This window comes from Aquarana catesbeiana, linkage group LG02 (genome assembly GCF_042186555.1).
Source record: "Aquarana catesbeiana isolate 2022-GZ linkage group LG02, ASM4218655v1, whole genome shotgun sequence".
Taxonomy (NCBI): domain Eukaryota; kingdom Metazoa; phylum Chordata; class Amphibia; order Anura; family Ranidae; genus Aquarana; species Aquarana catesbeiana.
In genome coordinates, this window is record NC_133325.1 from 144879460 (window position 1) to 144898292 (window position 18833).

General features: G+C 40.5%; 1 protein-coding gene across 1 annotated transcript in view; it reads left to right on the top strand.

Moving 5' to 3' along the window:
• The window catches only part of SP1 (Sp1 transcription factor), a 31373-nt gene extending 14748 nt beyond the window's left edge, over window positions 1–16625 (top strand). Inside the window, exons 4-6 of the mRNA XM_073613588.1 lie at window positions 4567–4735; window positions 5058–5257; window positions 9731–16625. Of these exons, the coding sequence (XP_073469689.1) occupies window positions 4567–4735; window positions 5058–5257; window positions 9731–10077 (716 nt within the window). The 3' untranslated portion in view covers window positions 10078–16625. The remainder of the gene's footprint in view (window positions 1–4566; window positions 4736–5057; window positions 5258–9730) is intronic.
• The last annotated feature ends 2208 nt before the right edge of the window (window positions 16626–18833 follow it).

Consider the following 18833-nt stretch of genomic DNA (forward strand, 5'->3'; position numbering starts at 1 on the left):
TGGCTTGCATGACCAGCTTAAAACGTGATGCATCTCACTCACTAAGCTTTTAAATTTGTTAATTTCAATGTATTGCTCACAATACCACTCCCTTGCTCCTGATTATGTTCTAAAAAAATGTTTGTTTATAGACAGCTCTATGACATGACACATTACCAGCTAGCCTTTAAAATGTTTATTTTAAAGTATTGGATATGAGATCACTGCCTCATATACTCTCGTTTTGTATACATTGTGGGATGCTTTAGACACAGATAAGCTAAGTATGCAGCTTCATGGAGCATTGAGCATTTCTTTAATGTGCTAGTACCTATTTATTTGATGCCACAGTCCATTTGCGGTGTCTGTGAACCTGAGAATGCAGTATAAAAAGTTTGACCTTGCTTCAAGTCAGATTTCTAGGTATTCTTGCAGCACCCTGTCATTCTAAAGTGCACTGTGGGAGTTTGACTTTTCTGTCAGACACAGTTCTGAATACAACAGGACAGGCTATAGTATTCTTTGCTGATCATCTGTTCTGAAAATGCTAGTTGCTTGGGTGTCATGCTGATACAAAGGACTAAAGTGTTTTTAAATCATAAAAAAAATGAAATCATTACATTCCTTTTTTGAGTCAACATTTTTAGGCATACTTTTTTGCATCCTTTTTTTTTTTGCAATTTGCAAAAACATATCACCTTATCCTACTGCATTTTGTCAATGCTATCCATGGTTTAACCACTTTAACCCACGGAAGAATTTACCCCCTTCCTGACCAGAGCACTTTTTGCGATTTGGCACTGTGCCACTTTAATTGACAATTGTGCGACGTGTCTCCCAAACAAAATTGACGTCCTTTTTTTCCCACAAATAGAGCTTTCTTTTGGTGGTATTTGATCACCTTCTGCAGTTTTTATTTTTTGTGCTATAAACAAAAAAATAGGGACAGTTTTGAAAAAAACGCATTATTTTTTACTTTTTGCTATAATAAATATCACCATATTTTTGGTAAAAAAAAAAAATTGCAATGAGCGATTGGTTTGCGCAAAAGTTATAGCGTTTACAAAATAGGGGATAGTTTTATGGCATTTTTATTAATTTTTTTTTTTACTAGTAATGGCAGCGATCAGATCAGATCAGATTTTTTTTTTTTTTTTTTTTTTTTTTTTTTTGTGACTGCGACATTATTTCGGACACATCGGACATTTTTGGGACCATTGTCATTTATACAGAAATCAGTGCTATAAAAATGCACTGATTCCTGTGTAAATGACACTGGCAGTGAAGGGGTTAACCAGTAGGGGGAGGGGTTAAGTCAGTACTAGGGATGTGTTCTAACTGTAGGGGGGATGGGCTAGCTGTGACAAGTCACTGATCTCTGCTCCCGATGACAGGGAGCAGATATCAGTGACACTGTCACTAGGCAGAACAGTGAGATGCTGTTTACATCAGCATCTCCCCGTTCGTCCTCTCCGTGAGGCGATCGCAGGTATCCCCGCAGCGATCGAGTCCGCGACCCGACTGCTGGCGGCGCACACGCAACGGCACGGCAGGGAATTCAAATGGGACTTACAGGTGCACCAATTTGCCCAGCCTTGCCATTCTGCCGATGTACATGGGCGTGCGGCGGTTGGAAAGTGGCTAAGCCCCCTGGTAGTATTGACTGAGCGGTCACTTGAACACTGTTAGCATGCCTAATTGGAGGCATATGCAGAGGTTCTGTGTGATTAAAAATGGGGCAGAATCTTTATGGATGGCGCCAGGTATTTGTATTTTGTTTCTTATTGGCTTTGCATTTACATACGCTTTAATTACTGAGTCACTACCAGGGTATGAGTATGCAGATTTGGAGGTTCTGACTTCACTTTGGCTTTCTAATTTACATGCTTGGTGTTTCTAGATAAGAGACATGGAATGTAATGTAGCTAAAGATGGCGAGAGGAAGCAAAATTTTAGGAGGGTATCAATGGCAGCCGACATATTTTTCTCAGTACAGGTTTCCATTAAAGTGATAGATATATAGATAGAGATAGATAATTTTTTTTTTTTTTTTAACTAACAAACATCTTAGACTTATCTGCTCTATGCAATGGTTTTGCATAGAGCAGCCCTGATCCTCCCCTTCTCGGTTACCCCACCGCCACTTCTGGCCCCTCCTCTTCTCCTAGTGCCTTCATAGCAAGCTTCTTGCTTTTGGGGTCACTCGTGTGTTCTTGCTCCCGAGCCGCCCTCTCTGTGTCCATTAAACACACAGAGCGGGACATGACCGTCGGTGTGTTTTTTCCTAGGTCATGTGACTCAAAAACCACAGCAGAAACATAACATGGGTGTGTTATTGATGTGTTCTTGCTGCGTTTTCAATGCATTTCAACGGGGAGGTGCGTTTTTAGTAGGATTTTATTAACTGACCAGAAATACAGCAAGCAAGATTTTTAACACCACAACGGAAGCGCAACAAACCAGTGTGAATAAATACATAGAATTTAAATTAAATAATGGGCGACAATAAATTCATATTCATTTTAAATTCCCGATTATTAATTAAAAAGTCGAATATAATACAGTTATATATAAAAATTTATATATTTTTTCATTTTTATTTTCGGCCAAGTATATCCTGCATTTTCAGTACCAAAATTTTCATTTGATGCACATCTAAGCAAAACTAAACCTGCTGATTTAGCCATTTCCCAAAACAATTACTTCAAGGCATGCCTTGAATAACTACTACAGTTACCAGTGTGCCTATGTTGGCTCTCAACTGAACGGTCAAGCTTTCAATGGTTGTATTATAGCTGATCATATGTGCACCCTGGCAACTTCAGATCAGAAAGCAGCTAAGATGGCAGCTTCCATTCCTGTGAAGGATAGGAGGGTTTTAGGGATGCACCGAAATTTAGGTGGCCGAAAAAAAAAAATGATCAAAAACGGGACGTTGCCTGGGCGGGGCTCCCGCCCATTGCGGGGCTATCATCCTGGCTTGCCCCAGTCCTCCATTCTCCTCCCTCCCACAGAGCAGCGGTCTCTGTGTGCCACAGAGCTGAATTGCCTGGGCTGCAGTAACAATGTCCCGCCTCCTGTGGCAGACGGCACACTGATCCAATGGTAGGACATTGAATCAGCGTGACGTGATCACAGGAGGCGGGACATTGTTACTGCAGCCCGGGCAATTCAAATACAGCTTAGTGACAAGCGGAGACCGCCGCTCTGATCCGCCCACTGTTAAGCTGCATGACAGGCACTGGTGAGGCTGCATCCACAGACACAGGCAGGCTGTATGACAGGCGCTGGTGGGGCTGCATTAATCTCCTGTATCATGTCTGCAGTCTCTGACCATCTCCTGTATCATGTCTGCATTCTCTGACCATCTCCTGTATCAGATGGTTAGAGATGCTTCATTTTCGGTTTTGGTACCAAAATTTCCATTCGGTGCACCCCTAGAGGGTTTAGTTCCACTTTAAGAGCCCATTTACACCGGAATGAGGTGTGGGAAAGGCACGTTTTATGTGCGTTTCCCACACTGTACGTGAGCACGCTGCCCTTTGCGAGATGTGTGTGGGTGTGAATTCGTTGTTAAAGGCACTCCAAATTCAGTGTGTTTGTGGCTACCAAATCACAATACCATTTGGTTTGGTGTGATGTGGTTTGCAAAGGTAGTGCTTGCACTACATTTTGTGTGTTCCAGTATGTTTTGCAGCCCATTCAAATGAATCGGTTATCAAAACTGGAACGCAAGGAACTGTACGGGAGCAATCACATTTGTGTGAAGTAGCCCTTAGTGGTTACTACTTTAGAATATTCTTATGCCTTTTTTTTTTTTTGCCCAATGCAGATGTTGCATTTTTGGCAATAGATATGCACTTTGTCAAATGTAGTAAGACATTGTAATGAAATGTCTGTACTATGTTTTAATAGAACCACATTAATGCATTCTGGTCAAAACATTTGTCTACGTAACTGTTTTAGATAATTTTATAGTAAAAGATTTTAGTAGTTAAAGCTCAATTTAAACATAGGGGATTGAGAAGGGAAAAATGTGCTATTTTATTCAGGCACTGTTTAACATTAAGGATCAGGTATGCATATACAGACATCTGATTTATCTCTGACTTCCCTGATCTGAATATGTATCCTGGGTAAGGAACTGTGTTCAGCAGTGGCAAATGGGGCAATATTACAATCAGTCATCTGATATTTTCAAAGGAAGCTAGGACACTGGGCAAGGTAACTCCATTTTGTTTTTTAATACAAGGTTTACTTTGAACCTTGAAGTGCATTCTTCCAGCCACATTTGACCAATGTTTTACTTAATATGAGGATGAGGTGATGCCGATGTAGTTTTTCAACAGCACATAAGTTAATGGGAACGTTTAGGGGAATTTCTGGACTTCAAAAGTAGGGGAGAGATTTTCCATCATGCAATTCTGAGGTAATCACGTTTTCCATCTTCCTCGTTCTAGTCAATTTCAAAAGGGAAATTAAAGGTCGTGGTTGAATTTTTTTTTTTTTTTTTAAGGGTTCAATTTTATTTCAAGCTAGAATTTTTTTTTTTTTTTTTGTATAAGGTAATTTTTTTTTCCTTCACAGGTGATGCTTGTGGCCATTTAAGTATTCATTCTTCTGGTACCGATGGGATGCATGTTGATAATTCAACTTTGGAGGCCGGTGAGACCAGCCCAGGTACTCCATCGCAACCTGTTAGGCGAACCCGCAGGGAGGCTTGCACATGTCCATATTGTAAAGACAGCGAGGGAAGGTATGTATTGCAAGTAGAATTTGAATGTTTGCTTTGAAAATGTAATTTTTACCTTTCAAATTGTAACTGATAATGATCCAGAAACATCCATATTCTGTCCCATTATTAGGATGATTTTTGATTGAGCAGAGTGGAAAACTATCTATTCCTGTTCTCGCCTAATGTAGAGAGAGAATTCAGGGTAACACAAGATTATGTTAAAAAGAGCACATAGTAATTTTATTCCTCCTTGCATGTATTGAGCTAAAAGAAATGCTCTGCATGTTGCCATAGAAAGCTGGACATGTGTAAAGTGAGTAAAACATTGTATTATCTTTTTCAGGGGTACCTCAGAACCAGGAAAGAAAAAGCAGCATATTTGTCACATCCCAGGCTGTGGTAAAGTTTATGGGAAGACCTCTCATCTGCGGGCTCACTTACGCTGGCACACAGGAGAGCGACCATTTGCATGCACCTGGATGTTCTGTGGCAAACGTTTTACTCGGAGTGATGAATTGCAGAGACACAGGCGCACCCATACTGGTAAGTGGGAAGATACAAGAATATATACGCGCTTTGGAAGTGAAAATTTCTGTGTCTTCTAGTTGCCTTGTTAATGAATGTACAGTCCTTTAGCAGGGCAGCCTTGTGGGGGGAGGTGAAGCCACTCCAATATGTCAAAAAGAAAAAAGACAGCAACAGGCGCCTCTTAGTAGGATTGTATCATTTAAGGGCAAGTTGACATTAAAAACACTCACATGTAACAACATGATTGTCCAGCGCAGGGGATTCCAGTAAGAGCCATGGATGATTTCTGCAGTCTAGGTGAAAAAAAGCCTTGTTCCTCTATGCTGTCGGCTAGTCTGTCTGCAGCGGGCTTCCGGGATTCGGTCACGATCCAGAATGAGTCTTGCAACGCAGCCAGGCAGTCATATGGAGGGCTGGAGTGCAGAGATCACAGTATGCATGCGCAGTAAGGCGTGCTCCTTTCTCAAGCTAAAGTGAATGGGTCATGTGCGGCCTATTTAAGTGCCACCTAATGGTTAGAATCAATATTGCAAACCATATACATATAACAGAAATGTGTCTATGATAGTGAAGTATAACATACATGCGCACTATAATTCCTTTCTTTCCCCTTGTTTTAGATGTCATAGACACATTTCTGTTATGTATATGGTTTGCAATATTGATTCTAACCATTAGGTGGCAGTGCCGAGTAAGCACTTAAATAGGCCGCACATGACCCATTCACTTTAGCTTGAGAAAGGAGCGCAGACAGACTAGCCGACAGCATAGAGGAACAAGGCTTTTTTTCACCTAGACTGCAGAAATCATCCATGGCTCTTACTGGAATCCCCTGCGCTGGACAATCATGTTACATGTGAGTGTTTTTAATGCTAACTTGCCATTAAATGTTACAATCCTACTAAGAGGTGCCTGTTGCTGTCTTTTTTTCAAGGGATTCTATTCACTGTTCATTTTACCAAAGCCCAGTAGGGGTATTTCATCCTATGCTGAACTTAAATTCCCACAACAAATTCTTTCAATTCAAAATTTCGCATGGAATTTGCAAGGTCAGTAATTGCCTCATGAAAAAAGGGGAATACATGGCATGCGTGGACATTCAAGAAAGCAGGAATCTCATGGACAGAAATGTTGTCCAGCCATTTTTTTGCAGCCCACATCTCAGGAGTGGACAACTGCCAGGCAGATGATCTTTGCCACCACTTGGAACAAGTGGAAAGGCCTCCTTAAGTGGAACTTTATGATACATAATAAAAGGGCAAACGGGCAAATTTTTTAATGCAGAATAGACGTGCTTTGTAAAACGCTTCTGCATTAAAGGTACCTACCTGCCTGTCCTCCCCTGTACAGTGAGCTGCTCACGTGCAGCTCACTGTACAAATTTGGCAATGCCTAAGTCGACTGCACTCTCGATGTTCTGTCGGCCTGGCCAGTAAAAGCAGCTGGCAATTCATTCCTCTAGGCCGGCCGCTTGAGCCAAGGTGAGTATAGGTCTGCTTTTAATCCAGATATGTTCAGTCTGATATGCCAAAGATGTGGGACTCCGGATGTGGACATCCTAGCTTATAGCTACAACAACAAGCTGACTGTCAGTTGCCAAAACCAGGCATCCTCTAGCTTTTGCTTAGAATGCTCCAGTTATCCCCTGGTCACTGTTATCCCTTGGCCATTGCTGCTTCACAAAATCGAGCAAGGGAGGTAAATGGTTATTCTACTTGCACCGACCTGGCCCAGAAAAACCTGGTACACAGACATTATTTCAAAAATATTTCCACTCCCCTAACCACTACAAATTGTGTGTAGAAATAAAAAAACATCTTCAAGTTGTCTTTCATACAGTGCTTCAAAATGCATTTTATTAAAAACTCCCCAGAAAGTTAGACCCTACACTACAGTATATACCAATGGGTCATGTTAAGCTTGTGCAATAATGAAAACAGACACTAGGTGTTTCACTCCTCCCTCAGCAACCAAAGTTTCCAAGATTCTTCACTTCTTATTTCAATGGTGTAGTATTATATAGATAAACCAATAGAAGCAATCTTGTGCTTGCATAAAATGTCAAAGTGCAATCTCAAAATCACCAATGTGACGCTCAGTCTTCTTATCCACCACTGACACTGTTGGGTCCTCAGATCCACATGCTTTAGGCTTCCTAAGTACCACCATAAGTGATATCTCCATAGTATAATATCATATAAAATCACTGCTTTATTTTGAAAAATATGCTTACATGTAAAAAGGCAATTTCATTGGCAATTATACCACTTTAAAGATGGCCATCCTGGAAACGTCAGCAATCTTGGAAGCTATGGTCGCTGAGGGAAGAGTGAGACACCTAGTGGCTGTTTTCTTTATTGCACAAGCCATATAGGTATATACTGCTGTGGCCAACAGTTTTGAGAATGACACAAATATTAATTTTCACAGTCTGCTGCCTCAGTTTTTATGATGGCAATTTGCATATACTCCAGAATGTTATGAAGAGTGAGCAAATGAATTGCAATTAATTGCAAAGTCACTCTTTGCCATGAAAATTAACTTAATCCCATAAAAAACATTTCCACAACATTTGTGAAGGTTTCAGGGCGCCCAAGAAAGTCCAGCAAGTACCACGACAGTCTCCTACAGTTGATTTAGCTGCGGGATCGGGGCACCACTAGTGCAGAGCTTGCTCAGGAATGGCAGCAGGCACAGCACGCACAGTGAGACGATTTATGGAGGATGGCATGGTGTTAAGGGCAGCAAAGAAGCCACTTTTCTCCAGGAAAAAAAAAATCGGGGACAAACTGGGATACAGGGATTGGACTGCTGAGGACTGGGGTAAAGTCATTTTATCGAACGAATACCCTTTCTTATTGTTTGGGGCATCCAGAAAAAACCTTGTCCGGAGAAGAAAAGGTGAGCGCAACCATCAGTCCTGTGTCATGCCAACAGTAAAGCATCCTGAGATCATTCATATGTGGGGTTGCTTCTTAGTCAAGGGAGTGGGCTCACTCACAATTTTCCCTAAGAACAAAGCCATGCATAAAGACTGGTACAAAAACATCCTCCGAGAGCAACTTCTCCCAACCATCCAAGAACAGTTTGACAAACCGTGCCTTTTCCAGCATGATGAAGCACCTTGCCATAAGGCAAAAGTCATCACTAAGTGACTTGGGGAACAAAACATCGACATTTTGGGTCCATGGCCAGGAAACTCCCCAGACCTTAATCCCATTGAGAACTTGTGGTCAATCGTCAAAGAAAACTCCCACAAATTCTGACAAAATCCAAGCATCGATTTATGCAGAAATGGGCTGCCATCAGTCAGAATGTGGCCCAGAAGTTGATTGACAGCATGCCAGGGTGAATTGCAGAGGTCTTTAGGAAGGGTCAACGCTGCAAATATTGACTCTGCATAAACCGAATGTAATTGTCAATAAAAGCCATTGACACATGCTTGTAATTATACTTCAGTATACCATAGTAACATCTAACAAAAAGATCTAAAAACACTGAAGCAGCAGACTTTTAAAAATTTTATATTTGTGTCATTCTCAAAACTTTTGGCCACGGCTGTAGAGTCTAACTTTCTGGTAAGCATTTAAAAAATCCTTTTATGAAGCCCTTTTTAAGACAACTTGAAGATATTTGTTTATTGACACGGACAATTTGTAGCTGCTGGGGGAGTGGGTCTCCAAGTGCTTGGAATATATTGTATAAATTTGGGGACCTGTTGGGGTCTTTCCAGCTGTTGACTGGCCTGCACAGAGTCCTGACCTCAACCTGATAGAACACCTTTTGGGATGAATTAGAGCAGAGACTGCGAGCCAGGCCTTCTCATCCAAAATCAGTGCCTGACCTCACAAATGCACTTCTGGAAGAATGGTCAAACATTCCCATAGACACACTCCTAAACTTTGTGGACAGCCTTCCCAGAAGATTAGAAGCTGTTATAGTGGCAAAGGGTGACTCCATATTGAACCCTACGGACGAAGACTGGGATGCCATTAAAGTTCATTTAAACGCAGGCGTCCCAATACTTTTGACAATATAGTGTAGTAAATTAAATATAAGACAGACGTTCAAACTAGATGTTTCATTGCACCTTTACAGTGGGACAAAATCCCTCCTGAGATGTTTGCAAACCTGGTGGCCAACTACAAGAAACATCAGACCTCTGTGATTGCCAACAAGGGTTTTGCCACCATGTACTAAGTCATGTTTTGCAAAGGGATCAAATACTTATTTCACTCATTAAAATGCAAATCAATTTATAACTTTTTTGAAATGTGTTTTTCTGGATATTTTTGTTATTCTGTCTCTCGCTGTTAAAATAAACCTACCAATAAAATTATAGACTGATCATTTCTTTGTCAGTGGGCAAACGTACAAAATCAACAGGATATCAGATACTTTTTTTCACTCGCTGTATATACACCTATTGCTGTGTCCTTGTTTTTTATTGAAGCTGTGGTTAATAATGCTAATATTTGTGTGTCCTAGGTGAAAAGAAATTTATGTGTCCAGAGTGTCCAAAGCGATTTATGAGGAGTGATCACTTGTCCAAGCACATCAAGACACACACAAACAAGAAAGGCCAAGCTGGCCCCATAGCAATGACAACTGTGCCAATGGAAACTGGGACAGGCTCAGATGGCAGCACTGCATCCACTCCCACCCCACAAGCCCTCATCACCACCAACATGGTTGCCATGGAAGCAATATCACCTGAAGGCATTGCGCGGCTCGCCAGCAGTGGCATTAATGTAATGCAAGTTGCAGACCTGCAGTCCATAAATATCAGTGGCAATGGCTTCTCAGAGCCGTTGTTCAGGCAGGACTGTAAATAGTTGGGGAATATGTTTGGGTCTGGGGTGGCTTAAAAAGCATAAAGATGGGTCCAAAGGGTTGTATATGGAATGTGTTTAAATCTCTATTTTGATATGAAAGTTTGTGCCAATGTACCTTCCCAACCTGGAAGTCTCCCACTCTGTAGCATCTTTTTCCCCCTAAATACTTCAGTTATAACCATATATTTTGGCTTTCTTCTGGGCTTCCAAGGGATCCATGAATTTGTTCATAGGGAGACTTTCAGGTATTAAAACCTTGATCTGGTTGTGGAAGGATGGACTTGCCTGCTTGATACAAAGGCTGCCAGCCAGCTATTGGAAAACCTTGGTCTGTTAAGATTGTTGTAAAAATAAGTTTGCCAGAACTTATCTATTCTACCTTCTTTACTTTTTTTTTTTTTGTTTGTTTTATAATATAAAATATATATATTAAATATTTCTATTTTTCTTACATTTTCAGAAACAATGGAGAAAACAAACATTAAGGTACACCTGTAGCTGTTGAGCCTTGATAATTCTTATCAATGCAATACATTTTTAACAAAAAACTATATAGAGAGAATATTAAAAGGAAACCTTGACCGTAAACACAAAATGCCAAAAACAGTAATTTAACAAGTGCTTAGACCAAAACTCGCTGTTGTTATCCTGCCTAGCCTTATCTTGCTACTTAATCCGTAACTCTGCTATGACATGAACTGGTTGCATTTTACAGTGAATTTTTTGAAGTCCGTTGTGTACTATTTTTGTTCTTGGTGGCCCACTTCATATTAGGGACCTCAAAACCCTGATCCACACATTCCCATTGAGCAAGGAATGACTGTGTCCTGGAAGCCTGAGTGGTATTGTGATCCATCAAAATTGGGTTTTTATTTTAAACAAAAATGCTGTATGTCTGGGTTTAGTGTAGGCCGAGTTCAGGCCAATAGATTATTTTGTGTGTGATGTTTAATCATGTACCATTGCATATTTGACAATTCAGTACTGTGATAGTTCAGGTAGTCACTTCTCATGTGCTACTAGTTGAATTTATGATCTTTTAGGTTTGATTCCCCAAAACTGCAGGAAAAGTGGATCAGTTGGCCATAGTAGTTGGTGTATGTTGGGACAAAAAACAAACAAACCATTCAGCACAAATCTGCTATACAGTATATGCACATTTTCTGACTTTGAACCATTAAAAATGTTTAAAGTACAGAAAAAAATAAAACTGTTGATCTTCCAGAAATCCAGTGTGTTTTTCTAATTTCCTTTGGACCGACAACACTGCCTTTTGATTCAGTCTTGCCAGCTTTGCCCAGTTCTTTGCTAGGCTACTGTGCACCACCCATTCTCACCTCAGTAATGATGGAGTTATGTAGTTGGAGAACTCAAGCAGGGCTGATAACCTTTTGAGAAATAAATACAGGAGAGGTGTTGTGTTGTCATCTCAAACAAAAAGATAGGATACTGGATTTCCGGCAAGTCAATGGGGATTTTTTAGTACTTGCAGAGTTTTTCCAAAGGATAAAACATATTGCAGAGAGATACTGGAGATTTTTTTTTTTTTTTTCCCCCAAACATACACTTTTTAAGGCTGGGTTCACACTGAAGATGGCTGTGGCTCTTAGCAGGGGGTCTGGTGTGTTCCTGTTCTTCCTTTCGGGGACGAATCGGGGCTACATTTTTGCCTGAATTCAGACCTGAAACAGAGCCTAAGATGCACAGGACTCTTGTGCAAGCCGCTCCGCAGCCGACCCAGAGATATGTGAACCGGCTTCATTGAGAGCCGGTCACAGTCTTGTCATGAAAATTGGATGCGGAGAAACCCACATGCAATTCGCATTAGTGTGAACCCAGCCTAAAAGTCATTGCTTCATTTTCCCCTCGAACACAAGTTTAAATCTGATTGGTGGCCAGAAGTCGTGGTTTCATGTTTATTTTGATTCTCATCAATCAACCATTACAAGACCACTTTTTTTTATTTTTTTATTCCTGGACACCTAATCTAAACGGTGAAAAGCACAGAGGGATGGATCAGTAAAATGATTTTATACACGTAACACATGATTCCATGTCTGTGAATTAAAATAAGTAACACTTCTAGCTCTTGTGAGAATTTTACAAGATTTGACTGTATTTTAGGGATCCAAAACTAAAAAAAAGTAAGGTGCATATGTGTATATAACATAAATCTTATTCATCTCTGCTTTCCAAATCAGAAAATCCTAATTTAAATGGTTTCAAATGAGTTTCCTTAGGCTTCAATGTAGCGTTTAAGCATCAAAATACATATTGGGGTTATAGTGCGTGTGTACTAACCTACAGCAACCAGTTAGAAATCGCTACAATCATATCCCTTTTTCCCAGACATGGTGATACAGACATCCACCAACTATGGACAGTTGCACACTGTGGAGGCCTATAGCAAGGTCTTCTGTGGCACATCCAGGTCCGTTGTTCACAATGGATTGGTTCAGTCATTAACTGCACTGTGACCTATACTCAATGTCTAGGTCTGGCTGAACATTCATTTTTCCTAGCTTGGGCTGTGATAAAGATTTAACATAAATTTCTAATGCAGCCTGTCATGAAGTGTAGTAAATCGTATGTTGCTCTATGTGCAGTAGAAAGCTTGACCGAGTTCCTGGCATTGAATGTTCAAGATTGACACATGAAATGTGACCTGTCAGCTTGTGTTGTTGGGTACAGCCTTGTTTTCTTCTCCTTGTTGCCTTCCCACTGTCAGTGGTGATTCTTTTATAGAGGATACTCTAGTGTAAATACTTTTTTTTTTAATTTTTTTTTTTTTTAATTTTGGAAATTGTATTTGGTGGGGGTTTCCACCTACATATTTTTATATATTCACACATAGCCTACTCATATGAAGAGAAATGTATTTTTATACAGTTGCATACCCCAGGGATTTTCTGTCTTGTATTCTGGTTACAGAACGTAGAGGGAAGTTTACTGGTGTTAGGGCATGCTGTAAGGATGAATCTGCAGATATTAAATCAATGTCTTGTCCACTTTAGACATGGTTATAGTGTTTGATATTGTTTGTTTCCGCTTGTGTTAATACCGCTAATATGCACCGAATGATTTAAACTATAAAGGCCAATCGTGTTTCTTCTGACTTGTCCAATTATTTTTTTTTCTTTCCCACTTTGTGACTGTGCCTTAAGCTATCATTATTGGCTAGACCATAAATGATTACTAGATTTTTATTTTTTATTTTTTTTTTCTAATGAAATAGTATGGGTTTTAAAAGTGATATATGCATTAGTAACAGATTACACATTTAATATGCATCTGTCCTATAACACTGATAGATTTGGCTGTGCCATATTTCACATCCATCTCATCTACTTTATTATATATATATATTTTTTTTTAACACATATAAATTAAACTGTAAATGCAATATAACAGTGTTCATTGTCAAATTAACTGCTGCTCTCCAGTTCTGTAATAGGTCAGGATACTCGATGACATAAATAAAATATCTGTAGCCCAGTTGTGGCATTAAGATGCGTGATCACACCAGCTGTTTTTCCCGTGTAGTCACCCGAGACACAAGCCTTTTCACAGGTGAACAAAAGTGTGGGTGCAGGCAAATTCCATCTTAGGTGATTGATTTTTCTCCTGAGACCTGTTGGCCTGTAGAGGTCTGCACAGATCAGGGATAGCTTATAACAATTGATTTATTCCTAAAGTGTCCAGTATTGGATCATGCTGGTTCAAATAGTTGTCTGTCTGAGGGAGCCTTAAGTGAAAGTGTGCTTCAGCCTCCCAGTGACTCTGGAGTACAAGTTGGCGTTCCTGTAATTCCAGTTTGCCTTTGAGAATCTATTTGTAAAAGGGATTTTCTTGAGAGGACTGTTCTCTGTTGAAACTGGTCTCTGTTCAGTTTATTTGGCCAGTGTTCATGTAGAGATGCTCATATAGTCTTACCATCTTTATTGTACAGATAAAATGATCCTCTTCATGCACATTGAAAGGTGTTACCTCCTGTCTTCACTGGGAGTGGTTCTTTTGTGCAGATGTCCATTTGAAAAACAATATATAATAGCAGACAGTATAGACTGTTTGGAATCTATTCTAGACGTCTACTGAGCAGACCTTTACACCAGATGTTGAAAGCGTATTTAGCAGAAAAGCACACAAGTTTCTAAATGAAGCATTTGCATATTGCATCAAGATAATCGCAGCATAAAGTTATTAGTCATGTTCAAGGTTACACACTCTTTGCTTGAGGAAAGCAAGTCCTAAGGGGTGATGGATGTATTTCTATATCTAAAATATATAGCACTGTAGACTGTATTGTGGGATATTCATGGCATCAAAATCTGCCCTGATTACAGTTGGATGGCTATAGTCTCCAAGCTTGGTCCTCACATAATAATTTATTATACATTAAATGTATACCTTTTGGGAAAAAAAGTGAAATGTATAAAGTTGTTGCTGCTTCTGTTTTCATGTTTTGTTACAACCCTGTTTCCAACATGTTTACAGTGTGAAGAAATAAGCCTCAAAAAGAAACAGTAAATGCTGTTGCATGGCATTTTCCCTGCAGTCTTTTTGCATATCACATTATGAAAACTTTTGTGTTATTCCTCCTTATTACTCAGCATTATTCAGGAATGTGTTCTATCTAGACCAAGTGTGGAAAACTAAACAAAATCAGGCAGAATAAGGAGCCAAAATCACACAATTCCATTTTTAAGTACATTGGATACCTGTCTCTTCCTCTTGGATTTTATCCAGCCTTGCTAGTATATGTATTCGCTCAGCAGAACATGTTGTCTGTGAATGCATATCATAGCAGCATCTAATATAATTCAATCTCCTGCAGAATATAAAATGAAAAATCTCATAGAAAAAAAAAAACGGCCATAGGCCCATCATATATTGGGGTAATTGAAGGTGCCCATACTAATGGATCCTGTTGAAAAACGTTAAGTCCAATTTGAAATTCATACAAATAAATTAGAAAAACAGTCACAAAATTGTGCAACATTATCCATAGTCCTCTGAGCCACATGCGTTTATGATCATTATTCTGGTTTTCCTGCACCTAATGGCTTAGTGCTCCTTGGTGAAGGGTACAAATGGATCTTCAGAGAAAATAGATTTATAGGCTTGGATGGTGTTCACAGAGCTGACCACACCTCAAAAGCCATATACAATGGCCAGGGTTCCGTTAGGCAGTATTCACATACGTGTTGTCTTTAATCATCTACTTATCCTGCTCCTTATAATGCTGAGTGCATGGTGTTTATGTGAACCCAGGTACTGCAGAAAAAGCCTAATGCCCTGTACACACGATAGGATTTTCCGACAACAAAACCGTGGATTTTTTTCCGAAGGATGTTGGCTCAAACTTGTCTTGCATACACACGGTCACACAAATGTCGGAAATTCCGAGCGTCAAGAACGCGGTGACGTACAACACGTACGACTAGCTGAGAAAAATGAAGTTTAATAGCCAGTGCGGCTCTTCTGCTTTATTCCGATCATGCGTGGACTTTTGTGCGTCGGAATTTCCGACAACAAGTTTTGTTGTTGGAAAATTTGAGAACCTGCTCTCAAACATTTGTTGGCGGAAATTCCAACAACAAATGTTCTATGGAGCATACACACGGTCAGAGTTTCTGACAACAAGCTCACATCCAACATTTGTTGTCTGAAAATCCTATGGTGTGTACGATGCATAAGAGTGCGGTCACCCATTTTTAAAAAAAAGTTAGAGCTGCCATTGCTTGAATGTGTGAGCTGACATCTCATATTTGCTTTACAGCTTTGTAAGTCACTGGCATGCAGGTCTGGCTGTGACTCAGTAGAGTAGTATGGCAAGGATGATGGCCCAGAAACTAGCACTTTTCAATCTCACAATGGAAGGGTCCATGTATCTGGTTTCCTGTAAAGTTTTGTCCATCTTTAGCCACAGCTATATGGTGTATGGAAACTGTTTGATATGCAGTGCTTATATAGAGTTTGATAACCTGTGGTGTCTGGGGTATCTAAGATGCTGAAATTGCTTATACTTTTTCATGCTGGCATGGTAAGTGTCTTCTAAAACTGGTCTTTAGTCTTTGTAGCTTAGAATTTGTTGGAAACAATGGACAGCTAGAAAGTGTAACCTGACGAATGTGTTTTATAGAGCTGTTGAGTTGATTACAAACCAAAATTATTTTCCATATTGTTTTGGGGTGAGCAAGTATTCAGTTGTAAAAATCCCGGCACTTTTCTTGCAGTATGTCCTATGTGTCTTGTATTTGGGACAGTTTGGGTTCTTCAAACTTTCAGCTTCTCTGCAATCTCTGGGAGCATTGAGCAGTGCCTAACTCTTTGTTAACACTGGCAATAACCGAAATCAACACTTTAATAACATACTTTTTACCTAGTAATGTTTGTTTCTGATTCTTTTTTAATTGCTGATGTAATAAGATTGGAAGCATTTTTAAAACCAATTCTTTTGTACAAAGATGACAATTACTGTAGTTTATAACTCATTTGTAAACCCATTTACATTTTCATTTTTAATAAAGTGTCGAGTTGTATCAGAATTTTAATTGTTGTCCTTATTTTATTCTAAACTAGATTTCTCTGGGAAGTTATCTGATTTATGCTGTGGCTTGCCTTTTTGTTTAATGAAATTAGGGACATGATGCTGCTTTTAGTCTTTTGTTGATCAAAGCCTTGATTTTATTACTCCTGTATGGATTCTGTGCAGATCCTTTGTAATAGATCTATTTCTTAATTTTACATCACAAGGCATCTTCATATGCATGAACCATTGTCCTTCATCACAGTTAGCATGCCCTACAGGGCCTTCAGAGACATGACTCCCCCACAGGACCTGTACAGCACCCCTCCAGCAACTCTCCCTACACTAAGAATGCTGAAGATCACTGCCCATGGGGTCCAGTGCCAACTGGCAGCATTACAGGATCCTTCCACTGCAGCGTCCAGGTACTGCCTCCTCTCTGCCTCAAGCGACTGCTCCAAATAAAGCCCTTCCTCTCCTCCTTTCAATAGGTGATAATTGCCCACAGGGAAAATCTTTTACAAGTTCAGTTTCAAATTCAATAAAATAATCACCCATGCGGAGCTCAGCACCACGGTAAGCAGTCAGGAAAGCCGCCCACAGATGAGATTTAAGAACATCCGTTCCTCGATCTCCTCTGTGATGAATGATCCTGGAAGCAATGAGGATCTTGGAGCTGTCATTTCCTGGTTGTTACAGCAGCTCATCAAACACAGATGCTTTTAGGGCCAGGGGAGACATCAAGGATCTAATAGACTGCTGATGTCTCCATTAACCACTTCAATACCAAGCATATACCCCCCTTCCTGCCCAAGCCAATTTTCAGCTTTCTGAGCTGTCACTATTTAAATGACAAATGCACAGTGATGCTACACTGTACCCAAACAGAATTTTTATCATTTTGTTCCCACAAATGGAGCTTTCTTTTGGTGGTATTTGATCACCTCTGCGGTTTTTATTTTTTGCTAAACAAATAAAAAAAGACCAAAAATTTTGAAAAAAATAAGTTTTGTTTCTGTTATAAAATTTTGTGGATTTGTAAGTTTCATCCTTCACTGATGGGCACTGATAAGGCGGCACCAATGAGCGGGCACTGATATGCAGCACTGATGGGCATTAATAGGCGACACTGGGCACTGAAAGGCTGCAAAGATGGGTACTTATGGGTGGCACTGATAGGCATTGATATGTGGCACTGGCAGGCATTGTGAGTGGGCACAGATTTGCATTTCCCTGGTGGTCTAGGGGGGCATACCTGGTGGTCCAGTGTGGCCATCCTGGGTGGCATGATGGTGGTTCTGGGTGGGATCCGAGGGGGGGCTGCGCTGATAAGCAATCAGCACAGACCCCCCCCCCCCCGTCAGGAGAGCAGCCGATCGGTTCTCCTCTACTCGCGTCTGTCAGACGCGAGTGAGGAAAAGCCAATCAACGGCTCTTCCTGTTTACATCGTGATCAGCAGTGATTGGACATGGCTGATCATGTAGTAAAGAGCCTCCATCGGAGGCTCTTTACTGAGATTGGTGTAGCGGTGTGTCCGACTGACACAACGATCGCCACGATGCTTGCACGCGGCGGCTGTTATCCTGCCGGATGTCATATGACGCCCAGTCAGGATAACTGAACCACTGCCCGGCTGTCATTTTACTATAGGCCAGGCAGGAAGTGGTTAAAAAAAAAAAAATACTGGTCACTGCCCAATGCCATCACAAGGGAGTTTGCTCACCCCCTTCCGATAGCACTAAAGTTAAATGGGAAAAAAAATAAAAATGTAAAAGCACCTTCATTCCCACAATGCATATACACAAATGTGCAAGTAGATCCAGTACACTTGCGTACATGGTGATTGCACCACATATGTGGTATGGCTGCAAATGTTGGAGTGAGAAATAATTCTAGTGCCACAATTACCTCTAAACTGTTAAAGTGGATGTGAAGCTGATTCATGAAATTTGAGCTGGGCACGAATATCTGCAGTGTTTTCTTATCTCTCTTCTATGCACTAAGTCCCTTGGCTTTCTCCAGCGCCGTTCTCCGTTCTGTTATTGGCCTGATAATTTCTGACAAGTTCTCCGTCACCTGTGACCTGTCACCAGGCTGAATTTTGTCTGAGGAGGCTGCTATAAATAGATTAGCAGAGACCTTGCCTTGTCACAGGACAGCTCTGCATGTCTCTATGTGGAGAAGGGGGTGTGTGCTTTTCCTCCAATCACCTGTCTTGGCTGTATG